Source organism: Pseudorasbora parva, chromosome 5, assembly GCF_024679245.1.
Source record: "Pseudorasbora parva isolate DD20220531a chromosome 5, ASM2467924v1, whole genome shotgun sequence".
Lineage (NCBI taxonomy): Eukaryota > Metazoa > Chordata > Actinopteri > Cypriniformes > Gobionidae > Pseudorasbora > Pseudorasbora parva.
The window spans coordinates 12,671,989-12,691,121 of NC_090176.1; the positions used below are offsets into that span (position 1 = coordinate 12,671,989).

The window sequence follows — 19,133 nt, forward strand, 5'->3', positions numbered from 1 at the left end:
TAGACGGCGGATAAATGGCTATCCACTTGTAACCACGCCCTTAATTATGCAGAACCTTAAGGCTTTATATAACGTAAACGAATGAGTTATAAAAAAATTCACCCCCCTCAGAGTTGTCATGAAGATCAACATTAGCCTTATAAACCAAAACCACAATTTGTACCAGGCTGTAAACATGTTTTTTTCTGCTTTAAAGTTGAGAATTTTAACATGGGGCTCAATGAGATTCTGCTCCCTTCTGGAGCCTGTCCCTAGTGGCCAGTTGAGGAATTGCAGTTTACATTACTTCCGTATTGGCTTCAAGAGAAATCGCGGGAGGTTGCCGCTTGGTGAAAGCACACACATTGCTGCAGTTCAAAAAGTCAGTCAGTAGGGGGCAGTGCTATTACAGCATTTTAACATCATATAACTACTAATTAATAATGGAGAGCATCTATAAGACCTTATGACACAGTGCAGACAGGAACTCACGAAAAACAACACTGCTATTTAAAGCCTGATTACAAGTGAGATTTAAACCAGTAACATCATTTAACTTCGTGACATCACCAAAACCTCCAAACATGTCACCATGACAACACTGATGGGATTTTAATCATCTAAGTAAGTGGGGGATTAAAGTTCAACTGCTCTGAATCAATGACAGATAAAGAGAACAAACAAAGAGCTAAAAAATTCTGTAAGCTTGTTTATAGTAATACTAGATTAAAAAAAAAAAAATGGTGCTTGTGCATGTAAAAATCTTGTTCTGAGGCGATGTGGGTCGCTCCCAGTGCATTGCTATGTAGTTGCTAAGGATTCTGAGTGTTTTTTTTAAGTGTTGCTATGCAGTTTCTGGGGTGTTTGTTCAAACCTCCTGAACCTAATGTAGGAGGTATATATTTTTATTATTAAAATTTAATTTGTATTGTTATGTGGGATTTGGTTAACGTCGTGTCATCAAAAGAGCTGTAAACACTCACTTGTATCGTGTGGTTGAAGTCATCTTGTCATGGTTCTCCAGAAAACGCTGGAAAGTCTCTTTAGACTCCTTGTATTTGATTCTGGCTTCTTCCTTTTCCTCTTTCTCTGTCTGGACTTTATAAGCATTGAACGCCTGTTTCTTTTCACTCAGCTTGGGCAGCGCACTGCACGCACACACACGAGCACACACACACAAGCAAGGAAAGAGATGCAAGTTTCAGAGCAGTGCACAGGATGTAAACGCTATCAAATGACAATAATGCTGTGCAGTATTTGGATACCTGTAACGAGGGTCGTTAATTATTAGCTTCATCGCCTGCTCCCATGATGCATTGGAGGAAACACCCTAGATAAATGGAGATAGAAAAATGGCAAGTTATTTTTCCCCTCCGACTACAGCACCAGACTTAAAATTATGTAACTCAATGCATGATATGCATAAACATTTTAAGAAAGTGCTTTTTTTGAGATGGAATCCGTTTAGATTTGCTAAATAATTAACAATAGAGCCATTTTTCATCGGGTATAATCTCTGGAGAGATTTTTATTTGACTTAAACAATTAGACTGATATCCTTGATACGTGATTGTATAAACGGACGTTCACAGAGAGGGGCATCAAATTAGTAGAATGGTGGAAAAGATCATAAAACCGAAATTTCTTTATTCATTATGAGCGTCACTCTGAAAGGCTGTCGGGGGTCTGTGAAGCGTGCGATTCCACCGTCTTCTGTTTCACTCACTCCAGTCTAATCACACTCATAGCAATTAAACAGCCGCGGCTCTCACAGGAGCACTTTGTGTGCCAAATTAAAACACACTAAATTTAGAAACACCCAGCCAGAATATCAACACCTCCCTACTCACTACAGGGGGGAGAGAGAGCAGAAAAAAGATGTTACCTTTTCTTTCAGCAGTTCTTTAAAGGCCTGCTTTGCCTCCTCTTTTGTGTTCCACTTGTAAACTTTCTTCACCAGCTCAGGTCTCTCCTCCTTTGAAACATCATTACTGCAAAAGAAAATAATTAAATTTACCTTTTGAAAGAAAGTGAGCATTTTGTCTTATATGGCACAAAACAAGTCTCAATGCTTAATTTAACAATCTGACATTATCAACTGAATCAGAATTTTCAGCAGGAAACAATGTTATGTAGCGCAAGACTTTACATCAGTAAATGACTGGATATAGAGAATATTAAATCATGTCATACTATGAAATTAATGCGTGAATTAAAGCCTAAATTCAATCTATTCATCATATAAAGCGATCAAGTCTCTTCAGAAAATGTGGACTAAACTCCTCAGTTCATATGGGTTCGTTTTGATTTCAAAGTGTCAGTTCTATAGCTGCCTATGGAGAGACAGAAATCTCTCTAAAAATACCTTCATTTGTGTTCCAAAGATGAACGAAAGTCTAATGGGTTTGGAATGACATAAGGGTGAGGAATTGATGACAGAATTTTCATTTTTGGGCAAACTAATGCTTAATGCATCCTTGTTGAATTCAAGTATTAATTTATGGGGGGAAAAGAAATGTTACTGAACCCAAACTTTTGTATGGTATTTAAAATTTAATTTGTATTTATTTATACCGGAGTAAAATGTATTTCACATTATGATTGATATTGTAAAATATAATTATTACAATCTAAAATAATTGCAAAAATAGAATGATTTCTGAAGGATGATGTGACACTGAAGACTGGAGGTGATGCTGAAAACTCAGCTTTGATCACAGGAATAAATTACATTTTAAAATATATTCTAATAGAAAACAGTTATTTTAAATTGCAATAAGATTACACAATATCACTGTATTTTTGATCAAATAAATGAAGCCTTGTTGACTTTTTAAAACATTAAAATGTTAAGCTTTTGACTGGTTGTGTGCTTAATGTAATATGTTGTTTACAGTGTATAACCATTTTATTATGTTTTGGGCAGTGAGTCCTGTGAGATCTAGCTTGTTTGATTCTGACAGACATGTTTACAATGCTCTGGGTGCTGTTAGTAGGTTACGCTGTTTTCTGTACCTGGGTTGTATCTCTACGCTGGGCGTTTCCTCAGTGGAGTTAACAGTGACATCACTGCTGACCTCAGCAACCTGCGCAGGCACGTGAGATGGCTGTTCCTCTGAGGTGACTGTCGCCATGGTAGCCTCAGTCTCAGCAACTGCCGCCACAGTAACAGAAGGCTCGCTCTGAGACGTAAGAACAGGGGTGGTGCCAGGAGCCACAACATCAGCCGTCCTTTAACACACATGGATTAAATATATAACTATAAATAGATAAATCTTTTAATTTCAAAAACAAAGGTGTTCTATGAAGTCTTTTTTATGGAATTCATGTATTATATTTCCTTACAGTGACGCTACTTTTTCCCTCCCAGAAACTATTTACTATCTTGCCATTAATTTGCAGTACTGGTACCCGCTGATAGCCAGCTGCTTTAAAACACTCCTGAGGTTTGTCTGTGTGAAGAGCATAAAGGGTTTCTATTTACAGTGTGTTTTTCCACAAACCTATGTTGAGCATGTGAATGTAATGACCAATCAGAGGTGTTTAATCAGAATCCACTCGTCATTGCTAAGTTTGTTCAGTGCGAGTCAAAAAAAAGAATAAACAATGTCAATAAGAGACTCATTGCACACCTTTATTGATTTTGACGGCAGCTTTGTGTACATCGCATTAAAATTTTATAAATATGCAAAGACCTTTGTTTGATTTCTCCACATATTATTCAGTATATTTTCCATACTGCTAAACACATTGCATAGTTTCTGAATTGACAGCAGTATTTAAATCATATCAATGGATGAAACAAAACAATCTGATTCTGTATGTCAAATGATCAGTGCAATATGTAATGGAGTGCAAAAGCAAAATAAGACCTGACTTTTTTTTAGGTAATGTCCAATGTGTTAGTTTGTTGTTCATTTTATTATTTTTCAAATCAGTTGCTCAGTGACATTTTACATATACATTTACATAGGCCTATAAAAGATTTCTAAGCACTTTGTTTTATGATCTGTCCTTACAGTGAATCTTTTTTTATTTCATGAATAAATAGGATAAATAGAATTAATAAATAGAATTAAAGAATAAATTAATATTACAAACGTTTTCTTTCCATTTATTTTGAAGTAAATGTCAGTACTGTGCTCGAAGTTGACATGGGTAGGTTACTTTGTACTGTGTGTGTGGATGACCGTGTTCACCCGCCACCACCGAATACTATTTTTGAAACAGGAAAAACCCTAATTTGTGGGAAATTAAAGTTTGCACTGTAAACTTAAAAGGCCTGTTCACACCAATTTCCGTGCGTGTTTAACGCCTTGTGACTAAACAAAGAGCACCTGACTGTGCACACCGCCCCGCAAAATAGCAGGCATAAAAGTGACATTTAAAAAAAAATGCCTTGGGTTAGTTTTTTTTGTTTTGATGCAGTGCGTTACAAACTGACCGACCAATGAGATCGGCATTTTTGTTCACCTGCCTGGAGCGGCCGAAGTTACAGAAAAACACAACTTGGTGGCGCTCAAGCACAAAACGGTCTTCCTGAGCACACATTGATACGGCGAAGAAGTAGTAGACAAAGAAGACGAGCTGCTAATGCAGTTTGCCAGTTAAAAAAAAAAGTATGTGAATGGTTTTGGCAGCCACGTAAATACTGTCTCTCTTCTTCTTTTGTGTGACAAGTAAGTGTCAGAAGCGTAAAGTGTCGCAGCCCACCTTGTGTACCGGGAGTGTCCTCTACTGAATTTGCACATTCACTCGGCGCATCGCCAGTATAAATCGTTTGGGTGTGAACACAAAGACACGCTCAAAAAAAAACCCCTGGCAATAAGGGCGCACGATAAACGTCCTGGGGTGCACAGGCCTTAATACTGCTTTCTATAAATCTAATGACATATTAAGGGGAAGTTCATAAAAAAATTTAAGAACAAAGAAATTCATACAGGTTTGGAACAAATTTAATTTTTGGGTGACCTATCCCTTTACGTTTTTAGTAAATAAAGCTGATGCTCACCCATTTTCCTCCGCCTTTATCATTGCTGAAAAAAAGAGAGAGACAAATGAAGTTACACCATTTTCTCATGCAAGATTTCTGATTTTGTGTTTGAGTAACAAAAACTTTATGAACTGACCTTCCAGGTCCTCCAGTTCTTTGGGTTTAGTCCAGCGAGACTCTTTGGTCTGGGAGTTGTAGTAATAGGGCTTTCCTGTGTCTGACTTGTATTCTTTCCATGGGCACTTGGACAACATTTGCTGCAAAACACAAATCTCTTTGAGTTTGTGTAAATCTACACAAGTATCTACAACAAACAAGGATATTTTTATAGATGAAAATTAAGCTTTGCATTCATTTTAAATATACTATATAAATGTATATACATTTTTTATAAATGTATTTCTTTTTTTTTTTAATATATATATAAAATTCTGGTCAGTTGGGTTCAGCAATTTCTTTGGTCTACTCTAAAATGTGTGCATATTAACACGTTATTTCTGCAACACTGCTCCAGTCTTAAGACTGTTGATAAGTAGTACTACTATTGCTATGTTAATTATGGAGCATTAGACTCTCAAAGGCAAAATATGCCTTAAGAACATGATCTCCTGAATAAGCAGTAATTGGCAGATGAAACGTGACTGTAAGTGAGAAGGGTGTGTTTTTACCTCTGCAGGTGATTTGAGTTCATCTGGTTTCTCCCAGGTGGATTGTTTGGTCTCTGTGTTGTAGTAATATGTTTTTCCATCCAGTGATTTGTGCTCGGTCCATACTGACTTCTGCAGGAGACATGATGAATACTTCGCTCATTACATCAGTCACCACTAGCCATTTCATCAGCTTTATCCTTCATTTCAGTTTATCTCTCACACAAAGAAACGCTATGGCTTCAGAGTACTTGAAACATAGCACTCAAGTATTTATAAAGACCAGTTATTGCACCTAGTAAAAGTGCAATGGAAATTGTATGGAAAAACTAGAAAAATAATTATGTTGTGTTCCATGGAAGAAATAAAAATCAATAGGGGTTTAAAACAACAAAGAGGTGAACACATTATGACCTTTTTGATTAAAAAAATGAATGAGGCATTTATAAAGTGCTTTCATATGCACTACTGTACGCCCAAAGCGCTTTACACTCATGACAGGTGTCTCTCCTCAACCACCACCAGTGTGCAGCATCCACTTGGATGATGCGACGGCAGCCACAGTACAACGGCGCCAGTGCCCTCACCACACACCAGCGATAGGTGGAGAGGAGAGAAGATGATGGAGCCAATTCAGTGGATGGGGATTATTAGGGGGGCATGATTGGTATGGGCCAGTGGAGGGAATTTGGCCAGTACACTGGGGTTACACCACTACTTTTTACGAGAAGTGCCATTGGATTTTTAATGACCACAGAGGGTCATGATCTTAATTTAACATCTCATCAAAAGGACGGTGCTTGTTACAGTACAGTGTCCCCATCACTCTACTGGGGTGTTATGGGCCTTTCACACAGGATGCGGAATGCGCTGCGCCTGCCGCGGGGTTCAGCGTACCCCTTTAGATACAATGCGATATGTGCTGCTGGACAGAGCAAAAGTAGGCGGAGTTTTCAAACCGTTTAGTTGGAGTTCTGTGTCTTTTTATTCATTCGTTCAGGAGCAAATATGTAATATCTACCCCTTGCTAAGAAGCGATCGATAGCACTAGCGAGGAAGAAGAGGCTGTGGGTGCATGAAACCCTTAGGTCTAGAGAACAGTTTGGTGAATTTAGCGACCGTTTCCAGGTGTACTTTCAGCTCAGTAAGGAGCAGTTCGACAGTTCGCTGTGCACAGTACAAGCTGTTCATCCCTTTTGATTTCCGTGCTCGTTTCGATTCTATTGGCCGCGTGTGTAATCGCCACAGAGAGCAGCGGCAAAAGTTAAAATATTTTTTTTAAAAATATTTTTAACTTTGACCGCGGCATGTGCGCAAGCTCGACAAGGGTGCGCTCCACTGTGCATGCACTTTGGTCGGCGCAGCAAGAAACTGTCCTTGCGCGGCGTAAGCCATTAAAATTAATGGATTTCTTGGCGCAGCAGCTCTGTTGCCGCGTTCGGTGTGAAAGGCCCATTAGGACCCACAGACCACAGGGTGAGCACCCCCTCCTGGCCTCACTAATACCTCTACCAGCAGCAACCTGGTTTTCCCAGTTGGTCTACCATCCAGGTACTGACCATGCTCAGACCTGTTTACCTTCAGTGGGAAACCAGCCTTGGGCTACAGGGTGATATGGCTGCTGGAGTATTCATTTAACAACAAATTTATACTTCTGTGTCGAGTGTATGCAGTAGATACAGCCTAGCCTACGCATAGTCATATCCTACACCGTCCCCTTTGCCATACCCTGACACGCACCTCCCAAAAATGGAAGTACATGTTGTGACGACGCAGACCACAAGATCTATGATTGGTCGGGCTGGAACAAGCACAGAAAATCCCCCTCCTTCTGTATCAACCAGTTCATGGGTCGCATGTACCATCTCCTCCGACGCCTTATCCTTTCTGCATTTTAGTTTTAGTAATTTCACTAAAAGTAACTGTTTCAAAGTCGATCAGCTCCAACTGCAACATGATCGGCTCAGTTTCAGTCGCCATTGTTTGGATAGCCTAAACTCAAATCATTGGTGAAGAAACTCAACAACATGGAACATAGTATTGCGTAGCCAGAATGAAGGCCTTCAGAATGAAGGCAGAAAGTCTCACAGCTTTCATTGGTCAAGGACCGCCCAAGAGGACGACTGACTGACATGTTACGTTCGTTCTTGTCAGTTCGTTTTGTTCTACCTTTAGGGCCGTGAAAATGTAAAATCAATTTCATTGCAATAACAGACCATTGTGCATTCATAAATTATTCATTCAAGAAGGTTGTGCAAGTTTACTGCAACAATGAAGCAGCAATGCTTCAGATACTTTTGAAAGTCCAGTGTTTAGATGATCCTAGTAAGCACTTATTGTCAGTTTGGAGTTGCAGTATTTGTTTCTAAGCAGACCGCTAAAGAACGCAACACTCACATCTCGTGAATATCCTGTAGAATTCAACCAATCAATCAGATGACAACTTTGAAACTCCTGGAGTATGTTCAAGCTCAAACCGGCACCCAATGTTTTGCTATGGTTTCCGGGTTAAATTACATTTTCCTGGAAACGGTGTGCAAAGAGATTTAAGACATGTTTTCTCTTGTTTGGTGGGTGTGTCAAAAATGTCAGCCCAATTAGCAGCAACATGTATATAAACCCGGTATTACATAGACAGCTCGCACAATGGGTCGAAGTAAAGTCGTTACAAATGTATCCGCTGCAGCTCGGTGTGCGCAACAATTGAAGACATATTAGAAGACATGTTTGTCTTTTCATCCTGAAATGCGAGGCAAAGGTTGGATCACAATAATTAGTTTCCACAAATGCCTTTACTCTTTTATTCTGGATGGCAAGGGCAGTGATATTGAGCGTTATTTGCCGTATTAAACGTGTATACCGATTTCATCATGCTCCGAAAATTATTAAAAAAGAACGGCTTTCTCAGCTGCCATAGTTGCAACTCCACCCTGTTCTGATGACGCAGTTCAAATATACCACCATTTGCGTTTTTGTCAGGGATGAACGCAGCCCAGAAGTGTTTCCAGAAAAATGTGCCATGTGCATCAGACGTTCAGCCACTGGTCATGACGTCTGATGCTGAGACTACGAGGAACATAGAAACCCTACCGCCAACTAGCGTTTCAGCATTGTAACTGCAGAGCAATGCAGCCAGAACACAGAAGTATAAATGCTCCCGGCGCTATGGCGTACACTCGATGCAGAAGTATAAATGCTCACGGCGCTATGGCGTACACTCGATGCAGAAGTATAAATGCTCACGGCGCTATGGCGTACACTCGATGCAGAAGTATAAATGCTCACGGCGCTATGGCGTACACTCGATGCAGAAGTATAAATGCTCACGGCGCTATGGCGTACACTCGATGCAGAAGTATAAATGCTCCCGGCGCTATGGCGTACACTCGATGCAGAAGTATAAATGCTCACGGCGCTATGGCGTACACTCGATGCAGAAGGATAAATTGTCTTTTTCAAATGTGAGTCCACTTCCTATCCAAGGGTCTCACAGAATCAGATCAGTAAATAAAAATTAAAAAAAAAGATTTCTTGATGTTTGTACTGTAGATGTGCAGATATGTCTTAATCCTTTACATACTTAAATATGCAAATTTAAATATGCATCTTAGGCACAACATTTTTGACTGATAAAAACTGTTGTGTCTTGCCTTTTTCGGCTGTTCATCAGGTGAAGACTCATTTGATGTGGCGTTCTAGGATGAAATAAATAATATTTCCATGTTAAGTTTTTTTTTTTTGTCTTCAATAATAGCATTTTATATGGCTTTTGAATTATTGAGACAGGAAAATGATTTAAATCACAACCCTAACTGTATAAAATTATCAATGCGTTTGGTTGCTTGTTCTTACTGTTGTTCCGGGAGCAGCCGGTGCTGAAATAGAACAAAAACACTGATTACATTTTGAAATGAATCAATCGACAATATGATTATGAACAAAAAACATTTATCTCTCACCTGCAGACTCAACTGGACTCACACCTGGCTGAGATGGACAAAGAAAAGAGGGTTTCATTACATACACAAAAAGTAAACCAATGCTGATTTACATGTGATATTTTAAATGACTTGAAACTTTATATAATCTATGAAAGCTCTGTCAATAATTGTTGAATTAAATTAGTCCACGAGCAGATCTAATAACATCAGAGCTAACTTCATTAGCAGTGTTCCTACCCCAAAATACAGGAAAGGAAACCGCCCTCTGACAGACAGGGCAGTTTGACTGACAGCTCTTGGAGCATCAGTTGGATTCTGCATCTGATCATCAGACGTCTTCATCTACAGCTCAAAGTATTGTGCTAATTATTACTGATGCTATCAATATTTAATATGGTTAACTAACGACAGGCTGTTTGATGCTTAATATAGCTGATTACATGAAAGCAGATCTTAATCACCACTGACTGAAGAGGTGTGTTCAATGAAGAACTGCACATGTTCTTGGTTAGTTTGTTCTTATATACTGAACTGAAACTGCCATGTTGTCCTTTCATCCATTATTCATTAGTGACGTAATGCTTTGAAACGCAAATGAATTATGCCTCGCTAATTGAACTGGACTGTTTCATGTTACTGGTCAGATATGAATCCGCTTTCCACGCACTTCTCTCCTTAATACATGAACAAACTGGCACAGCTTATGAGTAGGGTACTTTCTTTTAAGGACATGTAGTTGTACATTTAATTCTGTGATAGTTAGTCATTTTGATAATGTCTGGTATCTTTGTCTTAAAACAGTCCGATTTTAGAACAGCTTAACATAGTTTTTCTTGCAAAAATGGATTACATTGATGAATGAATGAGATTATTCAGAAATATAATCTAAGCTAAACAGATTTTACCACAGGGTATTGCCCTGGTGCTTATGTTTAAATACACTATGGGTCAAAATTGGGGGCTCAGTGAATAAAGATTTTTTTTTTAAATAAAGAAATTAATATTATGCAAATTAATAAATGCAAAAACAACTATTATGCTAGCATTTAGCTCTGATGACATTCCAGCTGTGGCTTTCTCTGCTTCTGAATGTAGCAGCTGTCACTGAGATTCTGTTCAGAATAGATTTATTGCACAAATATTTGTATCGGATTGCCAAGTTTAGGGTACATAACATAAACAGTGCTTTCAGAATCTGATATCAAATTGCACTCATGTTCTTCAATCCAAATGAGTCCATGCAAACAAACATATTAATGAATGTTCTTTTTGAACTGAGCTCTGAAAATTACAGTATCATTTGGTATCTAATGATTAGGGTCATGTTCTAAAATTTCACTTCGGGATCAAAGACAGCTGCATTGTTGTTTTTCACTCTCTGCTCTCTCTGCACTCTCTGAACGCTGCTGGATACTGAAAATGCAGTAATATGTAAAGGTGGAGGTTTAGAATTAGATTGTCTACTCTACATAATAGCATTGGGTGATGATACTCAATGATGATGATGATGAGGGGCCTTTTTCACTCGGGTACATTTGCTCATTTATAAATATATGTTTATTTGCTCAATTCATAAAAATATATTTCTAAAGTTTTGGGACTTATTACACTCTTAACAGGGTTTTTTAATTGGTATCGATGGCTTTCCATTGCTATTAAATAATTTGAATTATCTATTTTATTATCTATTGTAGAACAACATGAGTCGTGTTGTCAATGGCGTCATTAATGAACAAATAAGTCTGAACCTCGAGCTTAGACTAGAACATTAACTTAATGTATTGTCTTATAGTTATAGCAGCCAAATATTCCTTATTTTTTAAGGGAAAAAAAGAAATCACTCACTGCTCTAGACTGAACAACTTTTGTAAGTTAATAAGGATGAATCTTTATTTCATTTATACAGTGAAGATTATATGCGTTTTATTTTACTATTTATATTATCTCTATTTTATTTCTTTGTGCTATTTCTTGAAGTTTGATTAATTAAGTCTTTTTCCCCTCAACATTCCATACAGAATCATACGGAAACCATGACCCTAAAGCCGTGATGCAAACTAACCATGAGTAATTTGAACCATTACACCCATAATATTCACAAAGTGTGTTGTAGGGAAGGAGATGCCCCATACACTGAAATAAATTAGATAAAGCTGACCTTTTCTGCTACTATCACTCCTATCACATGGATAAGTGCTATTAAAATTGGTGTTGATTCTAAATTGGTACATTTTGCCACTTGCAGTGTGTTCATTAGGGTTATTCTGACACTGCTGACAGCATGTGAGGATCTATTTTTAACCAGCACGGATGGAATAGTGTGATATACAGGCAAGTTTACCGGTCCTGTAGGCTGGATTGATGCAGCTGGCAAACGGGGAGGCATCATCATTCCTGGTATCATTGGTGGCATCATGGCTGGCATCTAAGAAAAGAGTTATGAAAAATTAATGTGAACTACTAATTTCCTTCCTACACTGCACATGGGGGGAGAAGGCTTGCACTGAGTGGAGTAAAAACACATCTTGTACTCTGTAGCCTCCAGTCATCACAGTCTGATCCTTACAGAAAAAAAAATATATCCACTGACACACCATGCAACTCACACACTCACTCCACTCACTCACTCACTCCACTCACTCCACTCACTCCACTCACTCCACTCACTCCACTCACTCCACTCACTCCACTCACTCACTCACTCACTCACTCACTCCACTCACTCACTCACTCACTCACTCCACTCACTCAACTCACTCCACTCACTCACTCACTCACTCACTCACTCACTCCACTCACTCACTCACTCCACTCACTCACTCCACTCACTCACTCACTCCACTCACTCCACTCACCTCACTCACTCCACTCACTCACTCCACTCACTCACTCCACTCACTCACTCCACTCACTCACTCCACTCACTCACTCCACTCACTCCACTCCTCACTCCACTCCTCACTCCACTCCTCACTCCACTCCTCACTCCACTCCTCACTCCACTCCTCACTCCACTCCACTCACTCAATAAGACAATACTACAACAATCATATCAATGATATTACATGTCTATATTCAAGTTCAAGACTACCAAGTAGGAAGACTACCAAGTAGGGGTGTCCACGAATAAGGATTTACACATATACGTGCAAGCTCAATTTTTGAATTGACTTCTGACAGAAGAGCTGCACGATCTTGTAGCACAGGGTGAAATCAGTATACATTGACGATTTGAGGGAAATATAAATTTAATATAAAACTTGAAATGGCACGGCAGGGTTTTAAACAACTTCCTGAGTCACCACGGATAGGCACTGAATGCCGTCACCGGTGTGTGTGTACACTCATTGAATGTGTTCGAATTTTAAAGGTGCAGCGCAACGTTGAGCTGAGCCCTTAAAGGGGGTCGCACACCGGACATGAAGCTCCATGCCGCGCTTGCTTAACACCTGCGATGATTCGACCATGAGATCAGTGGTCGAATTCAGCACCGCATATCGATGCATCGAATCTTCGACTATTCGGGGTCACCCCTACTACCAAGCACTTTTTATCTCCATATTGAGTGGTTTAGGTATGACATCACTTTGTAGACCAAAACACAGAAGTGAGTTAGCATTTTAGCATTCCGGTTCCCTTGTTGTTTTGGTGAAATGGTTGAAATAATGTCTGTGGTGAACACATGCTCAAGACATGTTCCACGTTACTTTACAAGGGGCTAAATGAGACTACAGAGGCTTTCAGGGAGATTAAACATCACGCCAAGCAGGTAAACTCTTGTCAACTTTTACAGCTTCGTTATGCTTTTAATTGTATTCTTATAAACTATTCTAACTCAAATATTTTAAGATAAAAATGAAAAAAGCTGTCGGCATCTTAGTGATGGTGATGTTGAAGTCAAGCGACCGTGATGTAGTCCCTTTATAGCCTACCTTTGGCCTTTTTACTTCTGACCTCAAAATGAATACAAGTTCATCTGTGAAAAATATCTTAAGGGACAAAACGTGCATGTATCATTGTTGATCACAGAGCTGTTTTTTTGTTGTTGCGATAATCCAAAAGCCTATGGGAAAATCCTATAGGGTTTTTCTCAAGGGACATCACACCTGCACCACTTTAATAGGGTGAATAATCCCACGAAAACTTCCTAGAAATGTTCAAATAAATTTTTCACTCCATAATCAAAAGAAATAAATAATTGTATTTTAAATAAACAAAACAAGTTCTAGAGCCATTATAGCTTTATATATATATATATATATATATTAGGGGTGTAACGGTTCACAAAATTCACGGTTCGGTTCGATACGATACACTGGTGTCACGGTTCGGTTCGGTACGGTTCGGTATGTTTTAGATACAGCAAAAAGAAAAAATTGGCAGATAAATTACCTTTTTTTATTAAAACTAACAAGTATGATTTTTTTTTTTTTTTTTTTACATTGAACAATGATGGAGCTATACTTTACCCATCTTCTGTGTAGTTACAGGAATAAGACATTAGCTCTTTACATTAGCGTGTGCGGTGCGCGTTGCAGGAGCCCCACACCCTATAGTGCTTCCACATTTGCTGCGTTTGCAGTCCGCAACTGATCCGCTGTTGCACACCACAAACACAGCATTTATTCATTATTTTTTATTTAAAATCCAAAAGTTTTTACTGAACATGCCTCGTCAGAATTCCAATTATCTTTGTTTACTCTTTAATAGAAGTCAGGTTACGTAGCCTACTACATTTAAACAACATTTTATTAAATTCATTTATTCATATTTATATACTTTAGATTTAGCTCACACAAGTGGCAAAACATTTAAACATAATTTATAGCCTTAAATCACAAACATTTTAAATTAGAAACCTACAATAGTCTATTCAAAAACAGCCGACTCTCGTCTTATCTTTCGTTTTTACACCCTTTTAAAAGAAATCCTGCAGGTCAAAAAGAACTTTGCTTTTCACCTCTAAGAAAGTACGAGTGCTATCCATTATGGCACATTTTTTTAAACCTAAATGCCAGGTAAGGTGTCGTTTTGTTGCTTTACTTGAGAGAAAAAAAGCCATGTGTTGACTTTGAAACAAGAGTATATTTTAGATTATATGCATCTGTGGTGAAATTACTAGATTTTCGCGTCAGTACATGTTTATTTTAATGCGAACAATGTTCTATCACTTTAATGCAGCAACGCAGCGCAGCAAAAAATAGACTCTGTACGAAAATGATCCGTGCACTGCTGCAGACGCAACGACCCTGGAACGGACTGACGGACAGCACCCGCGTGCAGTGTGAAAACTGTAATCCGTTAACATTGGTACGGGAAAAAACGCAACGCACACGCACTGCAGACGGAGTGTGTGTGAAACGGGCGTTAGGTCTCATATCCGCGGCTATAAATGGACCACTCGCCGCGGGGATGTCTTTTGCCATTTGAATAAGTTGGAAATGTCTGTCTAAATGCTGCGGGGATAGTTTGTGGGATAGTTTGTGGCTGTTTCTCCTTTTTATCGTCTTGTTGTCGGCGTAAATTAGTTGATTGACATGACATGAATTATTCCCGCTGCTGTACCATCAGCAAATGCGACATACCGTTGTTTTTTTAATCCATCACTCTTGCCAACACCATCATAGCTTACAAAGAATCCAAAGTTCACCCAAACACCAGACCAGTTGGTTATTGGAGGATCTTCTACGTATTTCTGGTTTGTTAAACGCAATAGCCATTTTGCCACGAGCATTCAGCGCGTAGCCTACTGAGTAACCTGACTGAGCAGCCTAAAACATATTTGGTGTTTTTTTTTTCTTTCACTTCGGCGGTGTCAGGGGCATTGCCTGTTATGTCGTTTTGGTTATTGGGCTACCTTGTTGAACGCATATTATTATATTTCACAAACTTTTTTTATTTTCCAAATCTAATTAATTAGTCCAAGAACCGTTCGGTACATGATGCGTACCGAACCGAAAGCCTCGTACCGAACGGTTCAATACGAATACGCGTATCGTTACACCCCTAATATATATATATATATATATATATATATATATATATATATATATATATATATATGATATTTGCATGACAATTGTGCACACCTTCACTTTCGCTAATACTGTTGCACAGACAGCAATGACAACCAAACAGTCTGGGAACAATGTCTATTTATAAAAATATAAAGTATGTTAACATTATGTAAAAGTACAAAAAAAAAAAAAATACTTGTTAGTCTATCACCAGACCAAGCTGATAATTTGGTTATTTTAAAAGCACTCTGCAGTTATGAAGCCTGCCACTTTAAATGCTCAAGCTGATTCTGATTGGCTTCTGTTTCTGTGTCTTTATAGCTGCGACTAAGCTATTCTCCTAGATTTAGAAGAATTATTAAAACTTTATACACTCTAAAAAATGCTGGGTTAAAAACAACCCAAGTTGGGTTGAAAATGCACCAACCCAACAATTGGGTTGTTTTAACCCAATGGTTGAGTTGTTCTTACCCAGCAATTGGGTTGTCTTAAGCAACATTTAACCCAACCACTGGATTAAAACAACTCAACCATTGGGTTAAAACAACCCAATTGTTGGGTTGGTGCATTTTCAACCCAACTTGGGTTGTTTTTAACCCAGCATTTTTTAGAGTGTAGTTATCTTTCTTGGTGTAGAAAGGCCATTTAACACAGTCTAGTTAATGTATGGGAAACATTGTAACATTCTTCAAAATATCTTCTTTGTGTTCAACAGAAGAAATTTACACAGGTTTGGAACACCTTGAGGGTGAGAACTATGCAGGACCAAATTACTCAAAATGAAAAAAAATAAATAAATAATGAATTAAATTAAAAAACAATTAAATGTACCAGTTTATTCTGAATTAATTATTTAAAGGTCCTGTTCTTCGCGATTCCATCTTTCAAACTTTAGTTAGTGTGTAATGTTGCTGTTAGAGCATAAATAATACCTGTAAAATTATAAAGCTCAAAGTTCAATGCCAAGCGAGATATTTTATTTAACAGAAGTTCCCTTTCAAAGCCTACAGCGAACGGCCGGTTTGGACTACACCCCTGCACTTCCTTCAGGAATGACGTCACTAGAATCGTTTGTTGACGAACCCTCCGCCCACAAGAACACGCAAAAAGGGGGCGCCTTTTTTACAGTCTATGGGAGAAGAGTGCACATTCAGCGCGTGCATCTCCCCGTTATAATAGAAGGCGGGACCTTTCCGGGCAACGTACGCTAAGCTGCTGTCCAATCACAACACGGGAAGCGCTGGCCCAATCAGAACTCGTTACGTATTTCTGAAGGAATGACTTCATAGAACAAGGAAATCATCAGGCCGTTTTTAGGACAGAGGAAACAGCGGTATACAGATTAAATAAGTAAATAAGTAAGTAAATTGTATGAAAAATACTGTTTTTTTACACGCAAAACATGAGCTCATGTTATATTGCACAATGTAAAAATAATCAAAAAACGGGAATTTAATGAACTTATTAATTTAAAGGGTTAGTTCACCCCAAAATGAAATTTGTGTCATTATTGACTCACCCTAATGTCTTTCCGATGATTCAGGTCGCCAATGTCACGTGATTTCAGCAGTTCAGATCGCGTTAAACTGCTGAAATCACGTGACATTGGCGACCCGAAGCATTGATCAATTCACACCATTTGAATCTTTTTGGAGGAACGTGGAAGAGAAGACAATGCTGAATAAAAGATCAAGTTTTTATAGTTTTATACGATCAAGATCATAGATCATGACGTACTGACTATACTGCTTTTATAGTCACTCCAATACTTAATCAAGCAAATTAGGACTTGAAGGACCAAATGTAATAAATTGTTCATACACAGATGCTAGAAAGAATGTTCAAAGTTATTTACAAAATATTACCTCCATAATCTGTGCAAAAACACTCTTAAGCACCTGTAAGGACACTTCAGCAAATTATGACCCATAAACTGGATTAACTATACCCTCAAAAAAAAAACAATAAAAAAAACACATTTTAGTATATTTCTGAAAGGGAACTATACAGAAGAACTAACACCACTTGCCTACTATCACCATAATGCTACGGTGTATGTGTATGCACCAGCAAGTTGTGAACTCACTAAACAGAACGTATGCATTTATAATGAATGTAAAGAGACTAGAGAGCCATGGGCGTCGGAAGCATTGTGTGTGTGTGTGTGTGTGTGTGTGTCTGTTGGACAATAAGCTGGTCCAATAAGCTGGTCATAGGCTTTAATATCAACATTGTCTGTAGGATATCACTGGATATAGAATGTGGATCTGAATTTTTTTTTAAATCAAATTATTCTTTTTTTAAATATCCACATAGAAAATACAAATATATCATATATTGCCATTTAACCAAAAAAATTCAGAGATATGAATTCCCCCATCGCGATTCTCATTTATGATGTGAAATTAGAGTAAACTCAAACTTTATGAAAGATTATTATTTATGGAAGGTTCAAGCAGTGCATTTAAGATATTGGAAGCAAGCAGAGTACGGCCATTTCTAAAACACGCAGCAGCATCTGCTGTTTAAAACTACGCTCAGAATCGATTGGAGAGAGAATCGAGATGCATATCAGAAATTACAAAATCAATCTCGAATAATTAGAAGAATCGCGATGCAATGATTTAACACACCAGCCCTAAAAGAAACCAAGCTGACACTGTCATGTGAAATACAAAATCATTGTGCTCTGTGGGGCTGTCACTTTTTATTCGATATTCGAATATGCATTCGAACATGACGTGAAATATCCGTAATCGAACTATAAATAAACTATCCGGTTTTTAAAGTGCCATGTAGCGCAATTTTTTACAGTCAGGTGCGTTTACATGGAGCACTGTAATCGGTTTAAAAGTTCAATCTGAATGAAAATCCTCCATATAAACACCTCAATCGTAATCAAAATGCCCAAACTGAATGAAATTGTAATCGTTTTGAGATGGGTGGGATAAACCTTTTCATGAATCAATCAAACGTAACATTTCGCCATGTAAACGACCTGACCGGATTACTTTTGAGTGTGCGTCCTTACATGACGTACACAGCACGCTTTCACCACTGAAGAGCACGCGCCACGCTCACATGCACCAAGCATGTTGACAAGAGAGTACATTTTTCTGAGGGATAAACTTTTTATTTCGTAAGAATTTATGAAGATAATTTTGGCATAATGACACTGTCCCTAAACCTAGCAAAAAATCAACTACTTAAACTGCGCCTGACATTAGAATTTATTTTTTTCTGAGATGATTAATACAGTTTACAACAAATAAATAGCTTTTATAAAACCGTATAAGTCCTGGTGGCCATTGAGAGTTGCTATGGCATCCGTAAACAAATTCCAGCTGCTGGAGAGGACGGCGTCGACATCTGATGCGGTAGACTAGGGCTGGGAGATAAAACGATAACGATAATTATCACAATATAATTTTCCTCGATAAAACGATAACAACAGGTCGATAAATTCTCGATATAATGCTTACGCGCTATGCGTAATGCTGCGCATGCGTATTGCAGACCGGGCATCTGGGTGCTGCATGTGGTAATGTTTACAGTC

At 38.4% G+C, this 19,133-nt stretch overlaps 1 protein-coding gene across 4 annotated transcripts in view; it reads right to left on the reverse strand.

The window, feature by feature from the left end:
• The window catches only part of prpf40a (PRP40 pre-mRNA processing factor 40 homolog A), a 44,765-nt gene that overhangs the window by 16,262 nt on the left and 9,370 nt on the right, over positions 1-19,133 (reverse strand). For 3 of the 4 annotated variants that reach the window (XM_067443270.1, XM_067443271.1, XM_067443268.1), the window contains 11 exons: positions 11,902-11,985; positions 9,579-9,606; positions 9,472-9,494; positions 9,270-9,314; positions 5,641-5,751; positions 5,109-5,229; positions 4,991-5,015; positions 2,995-3,210; positions 1,865-1,970; positions 1,245-1,309; positions 963-1,127 (listed from right to left, as the gene is read on the reverse strand). In XM_067443270.1, coding sequence (XP_067299371.1) covers positions 963-1,127; positions 1,245-1,309; positions 1,865-1,970; positions 2,995-3,210; positions 4,991-5,015; positions 5,109-5,229; positions 5,641-5,751; positions 9,270-9,314; positions 9,472-9,494; positions 9,579-9,606; positions 11,902-11,985 — 989 coding nt within the window. The remainder of the gene's footprint in view (positions 1-962; positions 1,128-1,244; positions 1,310-1,864; positions 1,971-2,994; positions 3,211-4,990; positions 5,016-5,108; positions 5,230-5,640; positions 5,752-9,269; positions 9,315-9,471; positions 9,495-9,578; positions 9,607-11,901; positions 11,986-19,133) is intronic. The other variant, XM_067443269.1, reaches the window with a different exon arrangement.